At 39.6% G+C, this 26,777-nt stretch overlaps 1 protein-coding gene across 1 annotated transcript; it reads left to right on the forward strand.

Annotated features, from left to right (window-relative positions):
- Positions 1-760: 760 nt before the first annotated feature.
- Positions 761-26,765, forward strand: LOC148879615 (UV-B-induced protein At3g17800, chloroplastic-like). The gene is made up of 3 exons (XM_088961201.1): positions 761-1,133; positions 1,935-2,209; positions 25,746-26,765. Exons 1-3 carry the CDS (start codon positions 999-1,001, stop codon positions 26,566-26,568), a joined length of 1,233 nt encoding a protein of 410 aa, XP_088817327.1. The 5' UTR covers positions 761-998; the 3' UTR covers positions 26,569-26,765.
- The last annotated feature ends 12 nt before the right edge of the window (positions 26,766-26,777 follow it).

A 26,777-nucleotide genomic window follows, 5' to 3' on the forward strand; every position in this document is an offset into this window, starting at 1 on the left:
GGCCTGGCCCACGACATGACATGACACAACATGGGCTTGGGCCATTGGGCGTGCCAGGCTGACCCCCAAGTTATCCCAGGGGAGGGCGGCACGGCCTAGGATGGCCTGCACTTTACATGGGCCGCCTGTGAGCAGCATGGCTTGCTTTACACCTCTAACTAAACGTGCACAGAGTTATTGATTTATATACACAAACAAAATCACAAATATATAACTCAAAATAAATTAAAAGGTTAGTATATAAGGGCAACTTTTGGGGTTTAATATCAATAAAAGTAATATACTTAAAAAATAGGTTAAATTTTAAAAAATAATATCAATAAAGGGCAAAAACACCTTATCTTCTTCTTCCCGCCATTTGTTCATCAAAACCGCCATCCGTCGCCGCTCGCCACCACCCACCACCGCTGTCCGCTGCCACCTATTGTCACCTCTGCCTTTGGCAATGTTGCTGGAGGTGGCCGGAGGCAGAGGTGGCAGCGACAACGCTAGTGGTCATTCCTCTGCCCACTGCCACCGCCACCTCTAACATTGTTTTTGCACTTTATCGATATTATTTTTAAAATTTAATTTATTTTTGAATTTTTCTTTAAATATATTAGTTTTATTGATTTTAAACCCCAAAAGTTGCCCTTATATCCTATTACCCCTAAAATAAATATCTGACTAAAATCCACAAAACCAACATCTTGTCCTATCAGCATCTGCCACGTTATCACCTCTTACATTTGTATTTTGTGAAGGACATCATCATCATCCAGGTCTCTGTGCTCTACTCTCTCTAGTCTGTACTCTCTCCCATCATTGGCACTGAGAAGAATCGAAACGGAACCTTGGAATTAGGAGTCCAGAGTTGGCAGAGAAAACGTGAAACAAAATTTCAATTTTTCTCATCTCCCTTCCACGACTCTTCTTCTCATCGTAGTAACAACTCTCTACCGCGATTTGGTGGGTTGGGTGGTGTGAGTTCAGGGGCTGAATTTAGGTTTTTGGAGAAGATGATGCAGATCTCAGGGGTTATCAGCGACGGTTTGGTGATTCTTCCGTCCTCCGGGGGTTTTAGGTCGCTGGATTTTAAGAGTTTCCCCCCATTTTATGATACCAAGTCCCTTATTTCCGGTGGAATTCTCAAGGTTTGGCTCCAACTTTCTTCAATTTCTTTCTTTCACTTTTTATGAACGTACTCGCCATACATAAATTCCATTTTCATCATCTCTATTGCTGTATAAACTTTCTTTTGGCATGTTTTGCACTTGTATCCGCTTCCCGAGAACTATAGTTACTACTCTACTAACTAATAATCATGGTCTGCTGTAAGTCCTTAAATCAATTTTTACCACTTCAGACCACATTTTCTTTGGTCATTGATCGTCTATGCATGTGACCAAGCCATTTTAGGCTTTCTAGCTGACTTTCCTTGTCTAGTTGTCTTGTCAGTAAATGGAGCTACTCTTAAGTTCTCTCTAAGGTTTCACTCGTTCAGTTCAACAGCCTCATCTCAACTACACTTTATTTTGTAAGCATGTTGCTTCTTCATTGCCCAAATCTCGTCTCATATAGCAATGCTAGTCTTGTAACTATCTTGTAGAATTTTCCTCTTAGTCTCATTGGTATATGCCAGTCACACAGCACAGTGGATGCACCTTTCCACTTTAATTGCCTTGTTCTATGATGACATCCTATTTGGTTTCTCCCTCTTTATCGATTATTGATCCAAGGTACCAGAAGCAGTTAGTTTGGGATTATCTCTGATTGTAAAAATCTTAGCCTCCGTTACATTAAAAGTGTGCGCTAGATGTTTACTTAATGCTTTGTTTCTCTGGTAAGTGGAATTTGGGGAGGGAAATTGTTAAAATTTTCTTTCTCAATGTCATTTTTCTAGACTTTCTATAATACTTATTGCTTGATTTCTTATAGAATCTTTTCTTTTCTAGAGATACCCTTCTTGCTTTCTGAGGTTAGGAGCTGGACTGGAAAAGTGCCAAACAAGGAGCTTATCAGTAAGAGCTTCAGGGCATTCAAACAATGATACAACTCCAATTGCTCCACTTCGCTTTGAATCTCCAGTGGGCCAGCTTTTGGTGCAAATAATGCAAACCCATCCACATCTGCTGCCTGCAGCCATTGATCAGCAACTTGAGAATCTTCAAACTGATCGGGGTGCCCAAGGAGAAGAATCTCTGCCTCCTCAGAATGACCTCCTCTATAGGTATGCCTGTGCTTGATTCATTTCCTTGCCTTAATTGGTGTTTGGAATCAGGAATTATCCTTTGGTTTTTGTGCTTGAATTTGCCAGTTTAGTCAACTTGTAGAAATTCTTTAATGAATCCTTACTTGCCAAGGACAGTAATGCCTGGTCTTTTATCAATAATACCATTTTATTTAGCCTAATACATTTGCTTAAACAACTTAGCTTAGAAGCTAACTATACTTGATTAGATAAAACGAAGAGAAATATGTATATGGATAAAAAAAAAGAGAAAGGTGTCCACTTGAGAGAATCTACATTGATAATACAAAAGGGTATATATGAATATTTAAAAGCTGTCACTTTTTAAAAGAACCCTTCCTATCACCAAATCATCCTGCAACTGAATTCACTTGAGAGAAAGATTATCCCTAATCTCATTGAGATAATGGAAAAGCCTTCGCAGTCGAGAAGACATTTCCTGCGAGGACAAGCCCGAGACCCCCCAGCGAGTTTTGAACATGCCGGTGCTTTAATCCGATACCGGCTTGATGTGATATTTTTTCTTTTTCACCGAACACTGGCGCGTTCAAAAATCAATGGGTCTTGGGTTTATCCTGTGAATGTGTTCTCTTCGCGGTCCTCAAGAATTGCTGATATTTCACCTAATAGCATTAGCTCAATCATCTTCAATGGTGGGAGGTCACAATCTCAGAGCAGTCTGCAATTCAGTTGGCAAAGCAACTACCTCTGTTTTAGTGCAATCTACATTTTTAAGATACCAAGGCTTACTTCATGAGATTGGCCATTAGGATGGTGATATTAGATGATGACAAGTGGTACTAAGACTTATCATAAATAGTATTCAGATATTTACCAAGATTAGTAAAGTTCTATAAAACTTAAAATCCCTATTCCTAAGACACTAGCAAACTAACAGCTTAAAAATACCAAAATTCAGATGACCCAAAAATTATGGAATTGCCTTTGGTTTAAGAATATGAAGAATCTTGGTTTCTTCTTCCATGAATCGTTTCTTTGTGTCCAAGCTTGCATCACTCTCCCCTGGTAAAAAAAGGACTTATTCTTGAATTTTGAAGTGAGGAAGAATGATTAACTGATCCAATTCGTGATCTACATGTCTTATGTTAGAGAGTGGCATGAATGATGAAATCAACATTAGATAAAATTATCTCTTTATGTTCAGGAATCACCATCTCAAGTTCTCAATATGAAGAAACTTTTCTTCAAGCATATAGTGATCATTATCAGCTTTTTTGTAGGTTATTGATACTGTGCAATGTGGTGTGTTACTTTTGAAAGTGTGCCACATCGTCCTAGAGTGACCTTGGCCCTTGGCAAGAAGGTGAAGCCTGATGGGTACAAGAGCACTTACTCTTTTCTTCATGGGAACAGTTAGACACTCTACCTACAAGCTAAAGACTTCAAAACCATCAAATTGAAGTGTGCTGCTTGGTCATTTTTTTTGAAGAGAGTTGACACCATTGGTGATGGAACCCTAGGCCTAAGACCAGATCAGATTGCATTGAATTGGCTAGAACATCAAAATCCATTATGGAAACCAACACCAAAGAGGCAATCCAAAGCAAAATATGAATGACCAAACTCAAGAACAAGTTTTGTCTCAAACTGGGTGAGAATAATGTGGGGGTTTAGGGGTATTTTGGGAAATTTATTTGGTGCCATTGGGACATAGTCTAGTAGGTATGTTATTTATTTATTTATTTATTTTTTGATTGGTAATATATAGCTTTCATTAATTGAGAAGTTTACTTAGCAGTACAAAGCTCTCAATTGGAGCCAAGCCCCCAAGCATCTTAAGAGTACAAGTTGGTCCAAAAAAATTGCTCCCTTAACACCCCTTGCTCATCTAAGGTATTTGCAGATCTGTTAAACCACTTGAATGTGGTCCCTACCTCTCTTGCCAGACTCCTGATTTCCCTCATCATCTACCATTCTGCCTGTACACCCAAGGACCCTCATCATTATTGATCATCCAGGAGGATGAAATTGTGGATGAAGATTGAGCCTCTCTGCCAGGTTTTTAGCTCAAGTCTGGTTTAGTTTGAGTCTTTGGTATGTAAGTTGTGTGTTTGTTTTTTCAGGTGTTGTTAAAGGGTCCGGTCGTTTGTTTGTTGGGTCATTTAGTTGTTATCTCCTTTCAGATGATATCTTATCATAAATCATTATTGACCATCCAACCCACTAGCAACATGAAATTTCCTTCAACCTCTATTTGTTTCATATTCAGCTACGTGGCTAATTTTAGTCCTTGAAGGAGAGCCATAATTTCTTCTTCTGATGACTTTGAAATCTAGTAGTTACGCTATTTGATTGTTATTTATGTTTTTTGAAGATTAATAAAAAATAAAATTTATTCAAGAAAAGAAGAAGAAGGTACAGGAGAGGTGATGAGAAATCACCTGACCCCAAAGAGCTTGATTGTTATTTGTGTTTGACATTTCATAGTCACAGGATAAGTAGAATTGGAATTATGATGTTTCTTTGGCTGAAACTTTCTAGTGGCAGTTCTATATTTTTGGTGGATAGTAACCCAAGTCCTATTATCTCCCATAAATATATTATGTAAGCCATGTTTTAAGGAGAATGAATTGAAAGAGTTTTCTGAAATGCTGCAAATATTTTCTGTGTTTTTCTCCATGCAAACCTTTATTTTCGCTTTTTTTCTCTCTCTCTCTCTCTCTCGGTTCTCCTTTTTATCTATATTCTCTCTTTTCCCTTCTGGTTCTCTATTATAGTCTTAAAGTAAGATCTTCTGGTTAACTTTTCTTTAAATATTAACAAGGTTTTAAAATCACTCTTAGGGATCTTCTAGGCAACCTAATTAAGTTTCTTTCCTGATGCAGGAGCTGAATAGTCAAAATTGGAATTTTATGATATTTTATGTATTTCTGTATTTTTGGACAGTAGGGGTATTTTTGTCATTTTTTCAATTTTCTGTGGGGTCCAATGATAGGGTTTAAATTTTCTAGTTATAGTTTGTTTATGTTTAAAATTTTAGAGTCATTGCATAAGTAGGATTAGAGTTATTGAGTCTTCTTAGAATTGAAATAGGATACGATAGCTTAGTTTGAGTCCTACTAGGATTATTGAGTCTAACAGTTTGACTCCTAAGATTATTATAAGTCTTAACAGTTTGACTCCTAAGGTTATCATGAGTTTAGAGTCTATAAATATGTATGAACTTTTACACAAAGGCAATGAAGTTTATTGAGTTTTCTTCAGCTTATGCTAGTTATGGTTAGTGATTCCCATGCCCTAGAGTGATTCTAGGCACCCTGTGAGTGATTCCAGGTATTTTCTCTCTTATTCCTTCAAGAAGTCATTACAACCATCAACAACCATAAAATTCTGATCCAAGAAGACCATTCAACATTCTCTAAGGACTAGAACCGATCTGGTCCTACATCATTTCCTTATTTTTAACTTCTCTTGATTCTTTTCTCCTTGGTAATGGTCTTTTGTGCAAGATTAGTTTAGTTCCTTCAAATTTAGTTCTCTCTGATTATTCTTCAGATTTTCATGCATTGCAATTTCACATACCAGCTATGGATATTGACATTATCCTGTTTTGGTCTTCAAGGCTGCTTACCAAGCTCTTTATTGAAACTCTTCCAAGGATGGAGAATCCAAGGCTTAAGTAATAGAGGCAAAGTTCTTTGGAGCATATTCCCTGCAGCTATCATATGGGTAACTGATGTAGGGCCAGCTCAGTTCTTGTCCTTGGAGAATGTGAATGGTCTTCTTGGATCAGAATTTGATGGCTGTTCATGGCTGTAATGGTTTCTTGAAGGAATAAGAGAGAAAATAGGGAGATAAAGAAGAGAGAAAATACCTAGAATCACTCACAGGGTGCCTATGTGAATCACTCACCATAGCTAGCATAAGCTGAAGAGAACTCAATAAACTACATTGCCATTGTCTAAAACGTCCATACATATTTATAGACTCTAAACTCATAATAACCATAGGAGTCAAACCGTTAGACTCATAATAGTCTTAGGAGTCAAGCTGTTAAACTTGATAATCCTAGTAGGGCTCAAACTAAGCTGTCATATCCTATTTCAATTCAAAGAAGACTCAATAACTCTAATCCTACTTATGAAATGACCTGAAATTTTAAACATAAGCAAACTATAACTAGACAAATTAAACCCTATCATTGGACCCCACAAAGGAGTCCAACCACTATATTTTTTTGGGTGTTGGTTCTCTATTTTCTTAATTCTGTATGAAAATATTTTTGTACAGCCTCTGAATGCACTCAAATGAATGTATATTTGAAATGATCATATCAATACAATACAGTACTTTATTTTCTCAACAAAAAAAAATCTTCATTATAATTCCAACTAAAACCCAAATTTTCAGACTGTTTGGGTTTCCTCTCATGGAGGATATTTGTCTTTTTTTCTGTCTAAACAACCCAAACCTCTTTTTTTGATGAGAAAGGAAAATTTTCATTATACAAAAAAGGAATTATAATCTGAGAGGTGACAAGACGACACCTCACCCATACAAAAATCTAAGTTAGTACACAAAATTTCATAGATTTTTCTTGGTTCTCTCAAATTTAATCAGTATAGGAAAAAACCAACAAATTGTTGAATCTGACCTAGAAACCTTATAGGTCAAATTGCAATTCTTAGATCTCTTCTAAAACTGCAATTCACCTTATAGAGTCATTCCTTCAAAATCTAAGCCCAGTGGCCCACCTAGCTCTTGTAGGACAAACCATCCTATATCACTTTCTCCAACATTATCTCAGCCTCCTGGCCTTTCATTTGATTTTTGACAAAATAGAGTCGTGTGGTAGAAGTTAAATCTATATCCTTTTGGAGTTTTGGATGCTGGAGAACAACTAGGAATGCCTTTTGGGTTTAGTCAAGTAAACCATTTGTGAAAAACCTTCTTGATGGTAGTTCTTTCTTGATTTAACTTTGGAAGCATTTGGAGTGCTAGCATAGTTGTCAAGGCATCTAGGCAACTTTAGGTGACAATGGAGCACCTAGTTGCCCATAGAATTTTACAAAGGAGAAATTAAATTCTAGGTTAATTCTGTAATTTTGCATACTAATCAGCATGTGTTTAAATTGAAAAAACATTATTTTTTTACTAACTACATTAACTGTACTCTCAAAACATTGCAAATCACCATATCTGAAAGAACATAGCATTTTAAATCAATTTGTTTTAATATTTCAAACACAACACTGTAATATAGTAAATATTTATTAGAGTAATTGCATGTCAAAAAATAAAATTATTAACATATAGAGAAGGGTGCCTTTTTATATAATCCATGACATTTGGGTAAGGTGTCCAACCAAGGGTGCATTTTCACCTAGTTGATGCCTTGATAACTACGGGTGCCAAGGTTAAAATGTTAACCTGGCAGTCAAGGAGGGCAAATATAGATGGTGTGCTTTAAATATGTGTGGCTTTACAAAGTTTTATCTTTACAAATGTTTTAGTGTTTTTCTGGTGCAACTTTGTTCAGGTTAGTTTTGATTGGATCAATGAAAGAAACTCAAAGAAAAGAGATAAAAGAAGGGCTTAGTTCAGCTCCATGACACTGCATTGAGGGATGAAAAATCTAGCCCAAATTCAAATCTGGTGGGATTAGGGCTGAGACCCTGTGATGTAGGAGCTGAAGAGTCAAAATTGGAATTTTATGATATTTTATGTATTTCTGTATTTTGGGACAGTAGGGATACTTTTGTCATTTTGCAATTTCTGTGGGATCCAATGATAGGGTTTAATTTGTCTGATTATAATTTGCTTATGTTTAAAATTTCAGAGTGATTGCATAAGTAGGATTAGAGTTATTGAGTTTTCTTTGAATTGAAATAGGATATGACAGCTTAGTTTGAGTCCTACTAGGATTATCAAGTCTAACAGTTTGACTCCTAAGACTATTATGAGTTTAGCAGTTTGACTCCTAAGATTATTATGAGTTTAGAGTCTATAAATATGTATGGACGTTCTACACAAAGGCAATGAAGTTTATTGAGTTTTCTTCAGCTTATGCTAGCTATGGTGAGTGATTCCCATGCTCTAGAGTGATTCTAGGCATCCTGTGAGTGATTCCAGGTATTCTCTCTCATCTTTCTCTCCTTATTTCATCTCTTATTCCTTCAAGAAACCATTACAGCCATCAACAACCATAAATTTTTGATCAAGAAGACCATTCAACACTCTTTAAGGACTAGAACTGAGCTGGTCCTACATCAGTTTGGTATCAAAGCTAATGGTTTATTCACTATGTTCTCACAAAGTGACCGATTCTATAGGTCTAGGGTATCTTCTAGACAATCTTACAGGTCTAGAATCAATGATGATTGGGTTTTTGAACCATATGAAGGGTCTTTGGTTGACTTATTTGAGAAGATGGTGGAAGAAAACAGATCTAATAATGTTGGTTGCGGGAGCAAGGTTTTCAAACATGTTAGAAGAGAAAAGGAAAATACCAGATTTCAATGGAGATGATGATTCACAAGCATTCTTTGATTTGGTTGCCGAACTAGAAGAATATTTTGATTGGCATGATATGCTTGACAAACAAAGGATTAGGTTTGTGCGCATGAAGCTGACGGGTCATGCTAAAGTATGGTGGAGAACTCTTGAGCAACGACTAGAAAATAGAGGCGATGATCCAATTAGCACATGGGCGGAGATGAAGAGGTGTTTGCAAGAAAAGTACATCCCACTAGACTTCCATGATGATCTATATATGGGGTTGACTAATTTCGAGCAAAAGAAGAAACAACAGATTACAACAAAGAACGTGAAGTCAATGGGAAGATGGTACAAAGTTGAAAAGAAAGTAGATGATTCCGTGCATGTATATGCCTATCCTATAGCTGAAGTTGAGGATGAAGCTAAAGAAGAAGAATTTCAAGCTTTAAAAATTGTAGAGCTAAAGAAGAAGAATCTCAAGCTATAAAAGTTGAGGATGCCTATCTGTGCACGTTTGCAAGAAAAGTACATCTGATTACATTGAAGTCACCTCCCAAGCACCATGGCCCATCCCACAATCCCCTAATGTCAACCAGTTCTTCTCATAATTTCCTCCTCTCTCTGTGGTCGTTCGGCCCATACACATTGGTTAGCACCCATTCAAATCCATCCTCCACTTGCCTAAACTTCAATGAAACTGAATATTGTCCTATCAATTCCTCCATACCTACCAATACTTCATTCTTCCACATTGTCACAACACCCCCTGCAGACCCTCAAGAAGGTAAGGCTACTCAACTAATCCCCCTACCTTTCCATACACTCATTGCCCACTTGATGTCAAATTCTACTCTTTTAGATTAGTAGAAATCTGCTGAATTAAAAAATATGAAAGAAAGTAGTTTATTGAAGAGAGAAGGAGAAGAAGAGAAGAAGAGAAGTTGAAAGAAAAGAGAGCAATTAATTTGGCCGCCCCCTTCACTTATTATTTATACTAAAATAATAGAACAGTACAAAGACAACTATGCCCTTATAGAGCGGCAAAACATAAAACAACATATATAACAATCAAAAAACATAATAAAATTTGGACTCACATAACTATTGTGGTTTCCACCTCCTATCTAACAACTAACATAAACATCTACTCAGAAAAACATCATAAAATTAATTAATCTTCAATACTCCCCCTCAAGTTGGGAGTAAATGTCACACATTCCCAACTTGCGTAGATCATGTTCAAGCTTGTTCCTTGCCACCCCTTTAGTGAGAACATTAGCCAGCTGCAACTCTGAAGAGACATAAGGCAAACAAACTTCTCCGGTTGTTACCCTTTCTCTTATAAAGTGTCTATCAACTTCAATGTGTTTTGTCCTAACATATTGAATTGGATTGTAGGCAATATTGATTGCAGTCTGATTGTCACAGTATAACATCATAGGTTCTTCTGCTTTCACCCCAATCTCACTCAAAAGAGATCTAACCCAAAGAAGTTCTAAGACACCATGAGCGATGGATCTGTACTCAGCCTCTGCACTTGACCTTGCCACAACCGCTTTCATCTTACTCTTCCAGGAGATCAAGTTTCCACCTACAAAGGTGCACACTCTTGATGTAGACCTCCTGTCATCTAAGCATCCTGCCCAGTCTGCATCTGTATAGGATTCTAGCTTCATATTCTCATGATTTGAGAAAAGAATACCTCTGCTAGGGTGTTTTTTCAGATATGCAAGTATTCTCTCAATAGTTTCCCAATGCTGAACCCGAGGTGCATGCATGTACTGACTCACAACACTGACAGCATAAGAAATATCTGGTCGTATCATACACAGATACAATAGTCAGTCCACCATTCTTTGATATCTCCCCACATCCTTTACCAATTCACCATCCACACCATTAATTCTGTGATTTGGATCAACATGAGTGTTTGCTGGTTTAGTCCCCAACTTTCCAGTCTCTCGCAGTAGGTCAAGTACATACTTTCTCTGTGAAATGAAGATCCCATGCTTGGATCTTGCAATTTCAATTCCTAAGAAGTATTTGAGCTCACCAAGATCTTTGATCTCAAATTCTTACTGCAATGATTTTTTGAAATCATCAATCTCTTCCAGATCATTTCCTATCACCACTATATCATCCACATACACAATCAGAATTGACACCAAAGCATCTCTCCTCTTCACAAAGAGGGTGTGATCAGACTATGTCTGTGTGTATCCAAAACGGATCAGTGCCCCTCTGAACCTGTTAAACGAAACCCTAGGTGACTGTTTCAGTCCATACAGAGATTTTTTGAGTCTGCACACCTTTCCTTTACCAACATTTTCATAAAAGCCTGCTGGAGTGTCCATATATACCTTCTCCTGTAAGTCACCATTGAGGAAAGGATTTTTGACATCAAGTTGGAACAAGGGCCATGAATAGGTGGCTGCTAGAGATAAAAGAATACAAACTGAACTCATCTTAGCTATTGGTGCAAAGATTTCCAGATAATCAACACCATAGGTTTGAGTATACCCTTTTGCTACCAACTTTGCCTTGTACCTCTCTATCTTGCCATCGGCCTTATACTTCACTATGAATACCCATCGACATCCGACTGTCTCCTTGTCTGGGGGAAGATCAACTATTTCCCAAGTTTGGTTTTTGACCAAAGCATCCATCTCATCTTGCATGGCTGTTTTCCACTCAGGTTTGGAGAGAGCCTCAGTAACATTCTTGGGTAGACATAGAATCTAGGGAAGAAAGAAAAGCACGGTAGGAGGGTGATAATGCACTGTAGGAAAGATGGTGTGAAATGTAGTGGGCTGTACACTTTCTCTTCCCCTTACGATGTGCAATGGGAAGATCAAGGTCAATGGGATCAGCTGCAACAGTGGTGTTAAGGACAGAAACATTATCATTAGAAAACATAACAGGCTCAAGAGGAATACCTGGAACTGTATCTGCCGAATCTGGAGTTTCAGAAGGACTGACAGAGAGTGGTGTGGGTCGAGGGTGTGTAGAGTCAACCATCATCTGCCGGCGCTGATATTGCTGTGAGGCTGCCCGTAGCGGCTCAGGTAATGAAACTAGAGGTGCAGGTGGTGGCTGAACCGATGCTGGCTGAACTGATGGTGCAGGTGCTGGCTGAACCGATGGAGGCACCACAAAAACAGGAAGAGGAACAGATTGTGAGTTCTCCTCCCCAAAACTCTCCCCTTGAGGAGAACCACTCGAGAAGAAGAATGTGGATTCAAAAAAGGTAACATCCATAGTGACAAATCTGATCCTCGACACTGCGTCATAACAGCAATACTCCTTTTGGTTCTGAGCATACCCAAGAAAAACACATTTCTTGGCCTTAAGATCAAATTTCTTGCGATGAGGGCCAAGAATGTGAACAAAAGAAACACAGCCAAAAACCCTCAGAGGTATATGAAATATCTCTCCATCCAGAAAAAGGAGGCAAAATGGCACCTTAAACCCCAAAGTCTTCGAAGGAACACGATTAATCACATGTACGGCTATAAGAACTGCATCTCCCCAGAACTGCACAGGGACTGAAGCGCGCATCATAAGACTCCTTGCCACCCCCACAACGTGTCTGTTTTTCCTCTCAGCAACTCCATTCTATTGCGGTGTATATGCACACTCTGATGAACTACACCATGTTCTAAGAGATATGTGGTTAGATCCTTCTCAAAGTACTCTCTGGCATTATCTGATCTAAAAACCTTAGTTGTCACTCCAAATTGTGTGAGAACCATCTGGTGGAATTGTCGTACTAAGTTAGGAACCTCATCACGTGATTTCATCAAATATAGCCAAGAATATCGTGTATAATCATCCACAAACAAGAGAAAGTAACGGAATCCTCCCATGGAAGGGATTTGATATGGCCCCCATACATCAGTGTGAACAATATTAAAAGCAAAAGTACTTCTTTTATTGCTTGGTTTAAAAGACTGTCTACAATGCTTTCCTAACTGACAACTCTCACACTCCAAAGTAGATAATTAAACAAACTCAAACAACTTTGGGAAAAGACATTTCAAAGAATTAAAAGAAAGATGTCCCAAGCGATTATGCCAAAGCGTAATCTGGTTTACTGACTCTGACTAACTACTACTGCTATTGCTAATATGATGGCCCTGATATCTCGTAATCTCATCCAGAAGGTAGACTCCATTCACTTCACAACCACTCCCAATCATCTTCTTTGACTCTAGATCCTGCAAAACACAATTACCAGGAAGAAAGGTCACAGAACAATTCAAATTTTTTGTCAAAGAACTAACAGACAATAGGTTGGTATGAAGTCTAGGGACATGTAAAACAGATGATAGAGTTATATCATTGGTCACTCTAACTGTCCCCTTCCCAGCAATGGGCATATGTGAACCATCTGCTGTAGAGACTCTGTCTCTACTAGAGCACAACTGATAAGAACTGAAAATGGTAGGGGCATTAGTCATATGCTCAGATGCTCCTAAGTCTATAATCCAGGGAGGTCCCTCCTTATCTGAAGTGGATGCAAGATTCACAGTTGCATATGGACTACTTGTATGTGCAAAGGAAGTGGTGTAGTTGGCTCCTGCATTCTGCTATCCATCTGGAAGGCTAGGGCTGGGTGAATCTTTCTTACTCATAAGCTGTCCAAACCTCTCCAATTTTGTTCTCACTGCTGCTACTGCAATGGATTCCCAATCAGTTTGGGAGAGAGGGGCTGAAGAGTCTCCTGTAGTGGCTACATTTGCATTTCCCTTCTTGTTTCTTATCCGAGCAGGCATAAGATTTGGATGAAGCTTCCAACAAGTGTCCCTAGTATACTTAGGCTTCTTGCAATAATCACACACCAAGTCCTTCTTATCTTCCCTTCTAGTCTCTACTCCCCCTGTCTCCATTCGGCTTAGGTTTTGTTGTACCAACCATAGCCGACTAGTCAATCCCAGGCTGTCTCAGCATTACATTCCTCCTACTCTCCTCTCTAGAGACAAAAGCATAGGCCTGAGAGAGTGTAACACCCTCCCTAGAAAGAATATGCTGCCTAGCAATGTCAACTTCAGGGTTCAGCCCTGCCAAGAACTCAAAAACCCTATTCCTCTCTACCAGTTTGTGATAAGTTGTTGCATCATTTACACTTTCCCATACCACAGTTTCTAAGTGATCTATTTCCTACCATAGGGTTTTCAGCATGGAGAAATACATAGCAAGAGGTTTTTCTCCCTGTTTCATACTTATAACCTGATTTCTTAACTGATAGGCTCTAGCTTCATTTTGCTTATGAGAGTAGGTTTCAGTCACTCCATCCCAAATCTCCTTAGTAGTATTAGCCCATAGGAATTTTTTTGCAACATGAGGTAACATAGAATTACACAGCCAAGACATTACCATGTAATTCCCTTGCACCCATCGGGAAGAGTCTGTATCAGGTTTCTTCTCCTCCCCAGTGAGATACCCTAATTTTCCATGAGCACCAATAGCCATCTTAGCTGATTGTGCCCGCTCCAAATAATTTGTGCCATCAAGTTTTAATGTAGTAATGATCCCAGACCAAAAAATATCACTATTACCTCCAACACCTAGTCCCACAGTACCGGTAGATTTCATCTCGGTATTCCAACTCTCCATTTTACTTCAAACAGTTCAATAGTAAGAAAAAAATAGATTGGAGACCAAAAAATAATTTAATACCACGCACAGAAACCAACCCTTCCGGAAGAAGAAAACCCTAGCTGGAGGGAAATCTCTCTCCTCCCCACGCCTCCCAATAGAGAGAAAAGTGAGTCGATCACTCCAGGCGGCCTAGAAAATTTCAGAAACCAAACCGCCCTCTTTAGAAAATCAAAAGAAAACTAGCAATACCTAGGCACCCAAGATCAGATAAAAAACAAAGAGTCCAACCTTTCTGGGACTCTTCCCCGTACTCCAGTTCTTCCTGATTTTGATGCCAAACAATAGATCACCTTCCTGATGTCTAGATCCCACCAAAAACTCCAAGAACTGGGCAATCTATAGCAGATCGATCAACCCTTTACTTTTTCATGCAATCGGCTGATCTAGGGCTGCATGAGAATGTTTCAAGAAACCCTAGCCGATGCTCTGGTACCAAGTAGAAATCTGCTGAATTAAAAAATATGAAAGAAAGTAGTTTCTTGAAGAGAGAAGGAGAAGAAGAGAAGAAGAGAAGTTGAAAGAAAAGAGAGCAATTAATCTGGCCACCCCCTTCACTTATTATTTATACTAAAATAATAGAATAGTACAAAGACAACTATGCCCTTATAGGGCGACAAAACATAAAACATCATATATAACACTCAAAAAACATAATAAAATTTGGACTCACATAACTACTGTGGTCCCCACCTCCTATCTAACAACTAACATAAACATCTACTTAGAAAAACATCATAAAACTAATTAATCGTCAACAAGATTCTTCCACATCCTTCAACAGTCTTTCAGCCTCCCTCATTGTTCTCCTTTTGGCCTTAACTTCTCTCTCTCTCTCTCTCTCTCTCTCTCTCTTTTGTAGGAACACTTTTAGATCATTTGGATATTTTAATTTACACCCGAACTTCTGCACAAACACTGTCACAAAGTCCTCATTAGTCAGCTCTCTTGTCTTTATATTTCTCTCTTCCTGACCTGTTTCCCCATCTCTACCTTCTTCCTCCTAACTTCCTTCTGTTAGACAGCTTGTATGCCCTTAGCTCCAATCAGTTTTAATGTACTTTAGACATTTAGTGTGAATGAATAAAGTGCATGTTTGATTCATGTTGTGTGGTATGTTTCTGTGTAAGACCCTTAAATTGGACACTTAATGAGACCCGTGTTAGTTTAAAATGTTCATAGCCAGTGTGTCGATCTGGGGAGACCTATCATGATAATGCTGTCACTGATGTGCCGCCAAGTTGGTTGGGGAGGCTTGTCTCAGCTGCCAGGGTGAGACCCGAGGTACATGTAGTGAGGGTTCAACTTGAAACCTTGAACCGGACCAGATTTCCAGTATTACCCTGGACCTTGGTGTTGAGTGGGCAAAACTGGAAAGTTACACCTGACCCCTAGACTTGACTATGATACTGCACTAGGTGACGGATTTGGCTGTCTTTGATATGCCAATCAGTGAGATCCTTAGAGGGGGTCAAAGCCTGGGTATGTTGGGATGGTTCATGAACTCATTTGAGTGGGTGATCATAGTGACAGGATCAGCCCCTTTGTCAGACAAAGGTAATGATCGGGGATGCACTCTATCTGATGGAAACTAAAACTGTCGGCAGTCGATTTCAACCGTTGGAATTTTGTTTTGCAAAATATATTTATAATGATATAATATATATGTACGGTTTCAACTCGTTTGCAAAAAGGTTTTAATCCTCGGGGTCCATCCTAGAGGAGAGGTCGTCTCTTGTCGGGCAGTGTTTTGGATCATTATGGGCTGAGATGTTAAGTGTAAGACCATTTAGGGTTATACCTGATGGGCTAATTTTGCATCTGCCCACGGTCCCTGGGTTTTTATAAGATGGCTTGGCCCAGGGACCACTTAGTGTAAGTGTTGGGCCCATAGATTCCATGTGATGGGCTCAGGGGGTTCACTAGGCTTTCCAATGAATTCGCTAGGCCTTGTAACAGAGGCTGGGCCGAACCCATGTGGCTGACAATGCTTGGGTCTTAACCCAAGCCCAACTGGACAGCACTTTGGAAGCCTATTGAGCACTTGATGCATATTGGGCCTAAAGCCCATTTCGAACTAGGCTGATTTGATCAGTCACTTAAAGGGGCGAATCTGAGGTTAGGTCAAGCCAAAAGGATTGGGTCTTAACCCTATCCACTCATGGAGACCAAATTCAAGTTAGGATTTGAATCTGGTAAACTCCTGATAAGATTAGGAGTGGGCTGATCTAATATGCAGATATGATTAAGAAGACTCCTTATCCAAATACAGATTTGGATTAGGAGGTTTCTTAATCACTAAGAAAAGAGGAGAAAACCCTAATTTCGAATTACAAGAATTCGAACCTTAAGGGTATTCGCAGAACACACTACATCTTGAGATAGGATCTCAAAGAAAACCCTGGAGAGAAGAAAGCTATTTGCCACATTCTGCTCTAGCTCTCTCCTCCAACAGCCGCCGCCGTATCTATTGCCAGTTCGTTTTCTTTGTGAGGGAAAGATCAAGAAAGGTTCTTGATATCAATCTTTGTTGAAAGGTTGATCGTGTGTGGTGCTCATTGCTTCCATCGAGTTCTTCAGAAGGACCTGGTTCGTGGGACGAACACTGTTGGTTTTGCTTCATTATCACTGTCATTTTCAGTGGGAGCAGTTCTTGGGATTTTCTTTGGGCGTGAACACCGACATTGGGAGATACTGTTTCTCCAGATCAGGTATATCCCTTCCCTTCTCTTTTGCTTCAGATCTAACTCGGTTTTGGTTCAAGTCAGATCCTTGAATACTGTATTCTAAATTTTAGGGAATATGATTCCCAGTTGGAAGAAAGGTAAGAAATTTTTGAAATTCGCCCACCCATTCCGCAACCTTTTGGCGTCCATATGATGGATATTACCATTCTTTCACCTTCTACACTAGACTCCTCTACCCCTCCTTTCTGTGACTTCTTCTCCTCAACTTCATAAATCAGACTCTCAAGAATTACCAAAATTCTGCTATTTCTTTTAGCTTCCTCTTCTCTTCCTATCTCTCTCTCTCTCTCCTGTTCCCTACCTTTGCTACTCTCTCTTGCCCCTTCCTCTCCTAAATAGGCTGCAGCCTCTGGACTGGGATTGGTATCTGGCACAGAGCAAACATTAGTACCATAAACTAAATGGACACTGTTACCTGTGTTAAACTGGGATAGGATAGGAATGCTGGAACTGAAGGCAAACATTGTCAGGTCCTGAATTGGAGTGTGAGAGCCATTTAACTCCTTGGCTCAGTTCTGATGAGTTTTCATTCCCGTCTCCTTTGTTATATAGTGATCTCTTCCCTCACCCTCCTGTTTGTCCCTCTCTACTGTACCCTTGTTTTGTTCCTGGAAAGTCTCAAATATTTATTTTGATCAATAATAGAAACTTTTATTAATAAAAGGAGATGGAAAAGATACAACAAGGGGGGTAAAATCTCTTACCCCACCCTAAAAAACATCACATTGCAATACAGCCCAAAAGTAACTAGTTCTTCCCATCCCTTGTTTAGCTAGATAATCTGCAAAAGAATTGGCACTCCTCTTGGACCACTGAAACTGAATTTGCATGTCTTGAGTGAGTTGGTAAATTTTCTTTTATTCATTCGAGAACTTCCATAAACTAGCCTCTTCCTTCTAATAGCCAGTTTAGAATCACCCTCCACCAGTAGCTTCCTAATATTCAGCTGTTTGGCTCGTTTAACGCCTTCTAATACTGCTGAAATTTCAGCTCCTAGAGAATCCCCCCAACCTATAGGCCCTGAAAACGTGGCCATAATTCGACCTTCTTCATCCCTGAACACTCCTCCAATAATTGAAGGGCCTGGGTCCCCTTCGCTGCTGCCGTCAAAATTCAATTTAGTGTGAAGGGATAGGAAACCATCATATGGACGCCCAAGATTGCGGAATAGAGGGGGGGCGAATTTCAAAAATTTTTCTTTCCCTTCAACTGGGAATCGAATTCCCTATTTAGAAAATCATATTTTCAAGGATCATTCTTGAACCATAAACTGAACCAGATCTGAACCAAAAAGAGGAGAGAGAGATAATACCTGATACAGAGAAATAATATCTCTCAACGGAGGTGTTCACGCCCAAGGTAGAAACCAAAATCTGCTCCCACTGAAGATGGCGCAGTGCAGGGTGGAGCAGAATCAACAGTGTCCTTCCTAAGAACTTGATTCTTCCCAAGAATCACCTGGGCGGCTAGTGAATACAACTCCTACCAATCTTTTCTCCCAAAGATTGGAATCAAGATTTGATCTTGATTTCTCCCAAGCAATGGAGATCGAACTGCATAGGAGGCGGCTGCAGGAAGGAGGCGGCTAGAGAGAATTTGCAAGGTGCAGAATTCTCTCCTCTGTGATCTCAGCTCTGAAGACAAGACTGTTGCTGATGATTGTGTGTCTGGGTGTCTAAAGGCTGCCGTCCCCTCTTCCTTTTATAGACTTAAAGGAATCAACTCCTAATCCCATTAGGAGTTGCTAACCCAAATCATATCTAGATTAGAAGTCCCTTTAAGATAAGGGATAATCCTTATCTTATCTGCAGATTAGATCAGCCAGTTCCTAATCTAATTAGGAAGTTTCCAAATCTAAATCTCATTTAGATCTTGGACTCTTTGAGTGGATAGGGTGTGGGCCCAATCCAATCAGTTGATCTTATCTCAGAATTCGCCGCTTAAAGACTAATCAAATTAGCCCAGCTCGAAATGGGCTTAAGGCCCATTTAGGGTTATGTATTCATTAAACCTTCCAAACTGCTACCCAGTTGGGCTTCCTTGTATGGCGTGGGACCCAAACAATGATCTACACATCAGCCACATGGGTTCAGCCCAGCCTTTGTTACAAGGCCTGGCCGAATACACTGTTATGGACAGTGCACCCCCTGAAACCCATCAGATGGGCTCTATGGGCCCAACACTTACCCTAAGTGGTCCCTGGGCCAAGCCACCTTGTAACACCCAGGGACTGTGGGCAGATGCAAGATTAGCCCATCAGGTATTATCCTCAATGGCCTTACACTTAACCTCTCAGCCCATAATGATCATACACTGCCCGACAAGAGAAGACCTCTCCCTCGGCTGCAAGGAACAATGTTGCACTCTCTCAAGTATGGATCCCGGGAATTAAAACCTTTTACAAACATTTCAAAACCATAATATATATACTTTTTATATCTCATATAAAATACATTTTGCAAAACAAATCTCAACAATTGAAATCGGCTGCCGGCAATCTTGGTTTCCATTAGTGAGAGTGCATCCCCGATCATTACCTTTGTCCGACAAAGGGGCTGATCTTGTCACTATGATCACCCACTCAGATGAATTCTCAAACTGTCCCAACATACCTAGGTTTTGACCCCCGCTAAGGATCTCACTGATTGGTATATCAAAGACAGCCCAATCCGACACCTAGTGCAGTATCATAATCGAGTCTAGGGGTCGGGTGTAACTTTCCAGTTTTGCCCATCAATCTCTAAGGTCCAGGGCAATACTGGAAATCTGGTCCAGTTCAAAGATTCAATTAATCCCACATTGTATGTGCCTAGGGTCTCACCCAGTAGCTGAGACAAGCCACCCCAACCGACTTGGTGGCACCACAGTGTCAGCCTTGTCAGGATAGGTCTCCCCAGACCGACCCACTGGCTGTGAACATTCTAAACTAACACGAGTCTCATTAAGTGTCCAGTTTAAGGGTATTACACAAAAACATACCAAGGGAACATGAATCAAATATGCAATTTTATTCATTTACAATAAACTCATAAAGTACATCAATTTGATTGAAGCTAAGGGCATACAAAACTGTCTAACATAGTGAACCCCATGGTTGGAGGAGACCAAGTTGGAACAGGGGCATTAATCAACCGAGCAAACCAGGCAACTTCTTTCCAATTTCTAATGATATCTCCTGTTGATAAGCCTTCAAAAAGCTTCATAGACTTGACCCAATGAACCACCCTAATGTAGATTAAATCAATGATAGCTTCTTTGTTCTTTTCTTTTTCCTGGAAAGTTTGTTGATTTCTTTCCTCCTACACTGTCCAGCATACAGCTGCTCTTACACATCTCCACAAGATCTTCTCTTTTTTAAACCCTCATTGGAGAAGAGTTAAACAAGCTTTGTACACTTGGGGGAGTGGGCCACCTGCAACCAAAAAGAGAGAAAAACCAACACCAGATTTCTGAAACAAAAGGACAGAAAACAAATATGTGATAACAGCTCTCACCATTCCTCTTATATAAGATACACCAGTGCAGGGATAAACACCATCTTGGCCTTTTCTTTTGAAGTAAGTCACACGTGCTACACTTTCTTAGGATAGCTTCCCAGCATAAAGCATCTACTCTGGGAGGAATTGGTTTACCCTAAACTTCCGAAGCTGGGAAAGGAGGATCAAGGGCCGAATGGGAATGGGTTAATTCCTTGAAGAAAGAAGAGCATGAAAAAATACCCGAAGGAGTAGGAGCCCAAATCCTACTGTCCAGTCTAGAGGGGTCAATAACTACCTCCTCCAAAATCTTAATCAAATTAGATATGGAATCCAATTCAGAGTCTCTAAGAGGCCTCCGGAAGCCCAAGTTCCAAACAGGGCCAGAAATAGAAAAGGTTAGGAAAGTAGCAACAGGCTCATTTTTAAACCTTAAGAGAGAGAACAAAGAAGGAAACTGTTCTTTCAAAGGTGTGCTACCCACCCAGATATGTTCCCAAAATCTTACAGAATTACCAGAGCAAAGATCATACCTGATAAAAGGAAGGAAGGATGGAAGAAAAGCATGAATAGACTTCCAGGGGGAAGCTCTTGTAGCCCTAGATGAAACACCCGCGTCCCAGCCATCTGCCTCTTTCCCATGAATACTTGGGACTATTTTAGCCCACAGATTATCCTTTTCCTTTGTTAGTCTCCATAACCAACTATGGGGTTCACAGATTATCCATACACATCTCCTGTCTGGCAAAAGTAATTGGTGGTGGAGCTTCCGAGTGTGGGATAGGGTTTTCGCCCCCGACATTAGTAATGTGTTCAGCTTTGTTGATTGGTTCACGGTGTAAAGACTGTTCTTTGCAAAATACTTCTTCTATTTTTTCTGTAAACAACGAGCCAAGATTTAGAGTTGCTACTATTACTTCCTCTGACATCTTTTCGGGCTCAACGCTTCCTATGCTGGACTAGTCATCAGAATCAACTTCCACTTCTGCTTCTTCCTCTTCCAAAATACAGCCTACCCAGCCCTCACCAATGACCTCCTCCTCATTGTATTCCCTTGCGTATCTTGGATTTGGCCGATCCTATGATGCTTGGCCCTCCCTATGTATTTCAGAAACTGGGCAAGAAATCCACTATAGAGAACCTCTGGTTTTCTCAGTCTGCCTGATCGAAGTTGAAACACCGCCAAACTTTTTAACCGAGGAAGAAAATAGACGATTTTTATCGTCTATAGTCCCCAATATCTGCCCCCGGTCCATGTGCTCACTTAAACAGTCACGTGGAACAGGTTTCGACCCTTTGGTTGGACTGTTCTCCCCCCTTTTTAACCACATCAGCAAATGTAACTCGGGCCCCTAAATTTTCAGTTATTTCAAAAATTTTCAATTTTTTTTCTTTTAAATGTTTGCATTTCTTTTGGTTTTCCACTGCCGACTTCCCAGCTTCCCCTCTAGACCGGTGCTGTTCTTCGCCCGGTTTTGCCAACGCCTGTGTGTCACATGTAACCCAGCCCGCCACGTCCTCATCATCTTCTACCTTGGTACCTCGCCCCCGGAGCTCCATCTCTACCTCTGGAACCAGCCAAACTCTATACCAAACTCCATCAGCAAGAACTTCAATTGTTCTTGGGAGCGAACCTGTTTCCACCCCCTTGATTCTAACCTCTGCAGCTCGAAGATCTTGCTGCTGGACTTCCTCCATTACCCCACCCAGCAGCTTGACTATGTTTCCCAGGTTTGATTTGTTCCACAGGTGGAAGGGAAGTCCTACCAGTTTTAGCATAAAGCTTCCTCTGGTATGTACCATCTTATTACATAATGGCTTCCAGTTCTGGATATAGACCAAACCTTCTTCACACTCAAATGCTGTGAATTCCCTATCCACCTCATCATCAATTCTTAGCACCACCTTCCTGTCTGAAAATGCCTTCAGAGCAACCTCAGTTTCCAGTTTCAAGTTATGCACACAGATTGTAGTATCTTCCTCCAATCCTGTACCTCCTTGGTGGCTGTTATCACCATTCTCCTCTCCCAGTCATCTTGCACAGCCTCAAACCAGAATTTCATCCCCCTATTTGAGCTTGTTAACGTTTTAAAGGAACTCTGCTTTAATGGCTGGCTCGATGGTTTAGGAGGGCTATCTCCTGTACTAAGTTCTTGCTCATGTTCCTTGTGTACGTGACTGTCAACAGAGACGGGGAACTGCTGTAACCCACCTGCAAAGGCTGTCCAACCTTGTGTCTTCTTCCCTTCCGATAAGCAAGCCATTTGTTTCCTATCGCCAAAGTGTTCTGTGATGGTAATGAACCATCCTTTCCTGTTAAGCCTCAGCTCCACTTTGTATTTCTTCCTTTCCAGCTCTAATATATTTTTCCACCCTACTATTCTGGTCGATTGAAGTACTCCGTTGATAAAACCTTCACCCTTAGGACTGCTTCCTCAACCAAAAGTATCGTCGCCTTCCTGTCTTCTCTAACCTTTAGCAGATTTTTATTTCTGGCCCTTCCGCTCTCAAGTAGTACTTTCTTCGCTTCGATATTCAATTCAGTCTTCCACCTGTTCACCGCCTGAAATTCCTTATCGCTTCCTCTTTCCATTTCACCACTTGAAGATTCATCACAATGGTTAGTTGATGAATTAAGTGTTCAAAAACCTAATGTTATCGATGATTTAACAAAGATGGTTAGGGAAGGTAGTGTTTCAGAAATACATTTCTTTCAAGATCATTTTCTAGTTGTGTGTGGCTTCTACTCTACAGTCCAAGCATGTAGCTATGGGAAGTCCTACTCCCTTTGTAATTGGGGTATATCAACTTTTCATCCTCAATTTGACAAGTTTTTTTCAACCGGGGGAGAATGATGCAGGAGTTGAAGAGTCAAAATTGGAATTTTATGATATTTTATGTATTTCTGTATTTTGGGACAGTAGGGATACTTTTGTCATTTTGCAATTCCTGTGGGATCCAATGATAGAGTTTAATTTGTCTGGTTATAATTTGCTTATGTTTAAAATTTCAGAGTGATTGCATAAGTGGTATTAGAGTTATTGAGTCTTCTTTGAATTGAAATAGGATATGACAGCTTGGTTTGAGTCCTACTAGGATTATCAAGTCTAACAGTTTGACTCCCAAGACTATTATGAGTCTAACAGTTTGACTCCTAAGATTATTATAAGTTTAGAGTCTATAAATATGTATAGGCGTTTTACACAAAGACAATGAAGTTTATTTAGTTTTCTTCAGCTTATGCTAGCTATGGTGAGTGATTCCCATGCCCTAGTGTGATTCTAGGCACCCTGTGAGTGATTCCAGGTATTTTCTCTCTTCTTTCTCTCCTTATTTTCTCTCTTATTCCTTCAAGAAGCCATTACAGCCATCAACAGCCGTAAATTTTTGATTAAGAAGACCATTCAACACTCTTTAAGGACTAGAACTGAGCTGGTCCTACATCACCCTGGTCAACCTGACCCAACATGAACCTGATCTTGTCCTTTATGATACATTTCTTTCAACTGCCATTAATTATATAATATTAGATGCCACATATAGACTATAAATACATATTATTGAGTACTGGTATTTAAAGACTTCGGAGTGGTATCATGTAATTATAGAGGTAGCTTTGAGGCCTCCATTACCACTCATATCCATGTGATAGGGATATCTGTCTCTCATGGGAAATGAAGCAAAACTGAGTAATGGATGTTCTTTGTCAATTGCATAGACTTTTAAGAATCACGTCTTTGGTTCTTTTGAACTGTTGAACTTAAACAATAGCAAATGGTCTTTCCATTGTACTTCTTTTCACCAGTTTCTAGGATATGCTTTTGGTTCTCTTAGCCAGAGTATCTCTATGCTTCTCCTATCATCCTGAGTACTAGAATTAACTATTTTGTTCTGGCTCATATCTTTTTTGGTCGTCTTAACCAAGAAAGTATGTCTATGCTTTCCCTTATGAGCACTCATGTTTATTCTATCTTGTTCTGCCTTCAAGTCTTAGGGTTTTAGGATCTCTATTTGGTAGTACTTTGTATCTCTTCCCAATTTCAGTTTAGCCTGACAATGTCTGAAGAACTTTTATCTGCAAATGTGGCACAGGCTGCCAGAGTCCTTTTCCATTTGAACAGTTATTCATTTAGAATCAGTGCAAGATAGAAGAAACATAAATGGTTTTATGATAGTTAATTGGCTTGATTGGTTATATACTAATAGGGCTTGTAGTATCATGCTATATCTTCTTACCACCTCGGAATCAACCTCATCTTCCTATTGGACCCAGAAATCAATGCCATTGAATATTGTTGATTTCCAATTTGTCTCTAGAACTTGGATGAGTAAAGACAAAACCATGTTGACCAGATAATTTTAATTGCATGTTTTATATCTTTTTTGAATGCATTCTAGGAATTTCAGTTCTATAAGCATCTCATCCTTTAAAATTCTATCCACACTTTGAACTTTTTGGACAATAAATCTCAAGTTAGGCAACAGAAGTACCAACAGAACCCAAAGTGCTGCATATATCAAGTTAAAAAAGAGAAAAACATATGCAACAATTTAGTTTTGGCTGTCTCTGCATATCAAGGTCCTGCTCATGTTAAGTACTTGGTATTGGACCTGCAGGAACACCATCTGTGGCTTATCCTTTTATGAGGTGGTGCAGTGCTACTGTTCAATATTTTTCTGCATCTGTTTCTAGATGAATTCTTATCGGCAAAGTTCAAAGGGTTTGGTATTGGAAAGAGTTTTTGAAAGGCAATGTAAGAGAATATTGGGAAATGCTAGGGTATGGTGCAAGAATTAAGATACTTATACATGAACCTGCTATTATGAAGCAATATGCCTAATGCATTCAAAATGGAGTAATATATTTTAAACATGAACAGTAAGTCTTTTTCAAATTAACACACACACATGGTATTAAGTATAAATTTGTAATGCATAATGGGAACAGAAAACCCTCAAACAGCTTAATATGAAAGATATTTATTGCTTATGCATTTTAGAAGTACTGACATATAATTGCATATTATATTTCAATTAAATTTAAAAATATGTAAGTTTAATATGAAATTCTATTTAGATATGTACCGACCTGTATCAGTCATGATATTAGTACTTTGAAGCTTGCCTATTGATTGGTGAGATATAAACCATCAAGACTAACACTCTCAGTTGCAGGAGAATAGCTGAAGTCCAGGAGAAAGAAAGACGGAAAGCTCTTGAAGAGATAATATACTGTTTGATCGTACAAAAGTTCATGGAAAATGCCATTTCGATGATACCACCAATATCAGTGCCTTCCTCGGATCCCACTGGCAGGGTGGATTTATGGCCAAACCAAGAACAGAAACTGGAGTCTGTCCACTCCCCTGAAGCCTTTGAGATGATTCAGAGCCACTTATCTCTTGTTCTTGGAGATCGGCTTGTGGGTCCTCTTGATACTATTGTCCAAATCAGCAAGCTCAAACTTGGGAAGCTCTATGCAGCCTCTATAATGTATGGATATTTCCTCAAAAGAGTTGATCAGAGGTTTCAACTTGAGAGAACCATGAAAACTCTTCCTGATGGTTTTGATGAAGATCAGGTACTTCTTAAAGATCCAGCACCTGAAAACCAGCTCTGGGATGCAGATAGCTTGATTCGGATCTCACCTGATGATGGTGATAGTGATGGTGATGGAGATATACTGGGTTCTGGTGAAACCAAGTCATATAGATTGAGGTCTTACGTAATGTACTTGGATGCAGAGACACTGCAGAGATATGCAACCGTAAGAACTAAGGAAGCTATTTCTTTGATAGAGAAGCAGACACAGGCCTTGTTTGGTAGGCCAGACATCAGGATTGCTGAGGATGGTTCCCTCGATACATCTAATGATGAAATGATTGGGCTTACATTTTCAGGATTGACTATGCTCGTCTTGGAGGCAGTTGCCTTTGGATCATTTTTATGGGATGCAGAAAGTTATGTAGAATCCAAAGACGAGTCTGTCACTAGCTGAGTAAAGTTTTTAATTGTAAATTTGTACGCATTATTGAAATACAGTGGCCTTTCCAGTCTTAGGATAATGTTTTGACTGTGTAAATATGGTAGTGGGCTCTCTTGTTCTTATGGGGCTTTATCTGAAGCAGAGGTATGAGCATCTGAAATGAACTCTGAAAAAATAAAAGATTTTTCAAAAGATGTATATTTGGTCAATATAGACATTAG

Source organism: Nelumbo lutea, chromosome 1, assembly GCF_056320005.1.
Source record: "Nelumbo lutea isolate HS-2025 chromosome 1, American lotus-T2T, whole genome shotgun sequence".
Lineage (NCBI taxonomy): Eukaryota > Viridiplantae > Streptophyta > Magnoliopsida > Proteales > Nelumbonaceae > Nelumbo > Nelumbo lutea.

What these genes read in the sequence shown, in the direction of transcription:
- LOC148879615 (XM_088961201.1), top strand. Translation starts at nt 999, where the DNA reads ATGATGCAGATCTCAGGGGTTATCAGCGACGGTTTGGTGATTCTTCCG. An exon ending in TTTCCGGTGGAATTCTCAAG is followed by an intron (nt 1,134 to 1,934) that starts GTTTGGCTCCAA and finishes TTTCTTTTCTAG; the next exon opens with AGATACCCTTCTTGCTTTCT. An exon ending in CAGAATGACCTCCTCTATAG is followed by an intron (nt 2,210 to 25,745) that starts GTATGCCTGTGC and finishes TCTCAGTTGCAG; the next exon opens with GAGAATAGCTGAAGTCCAGG.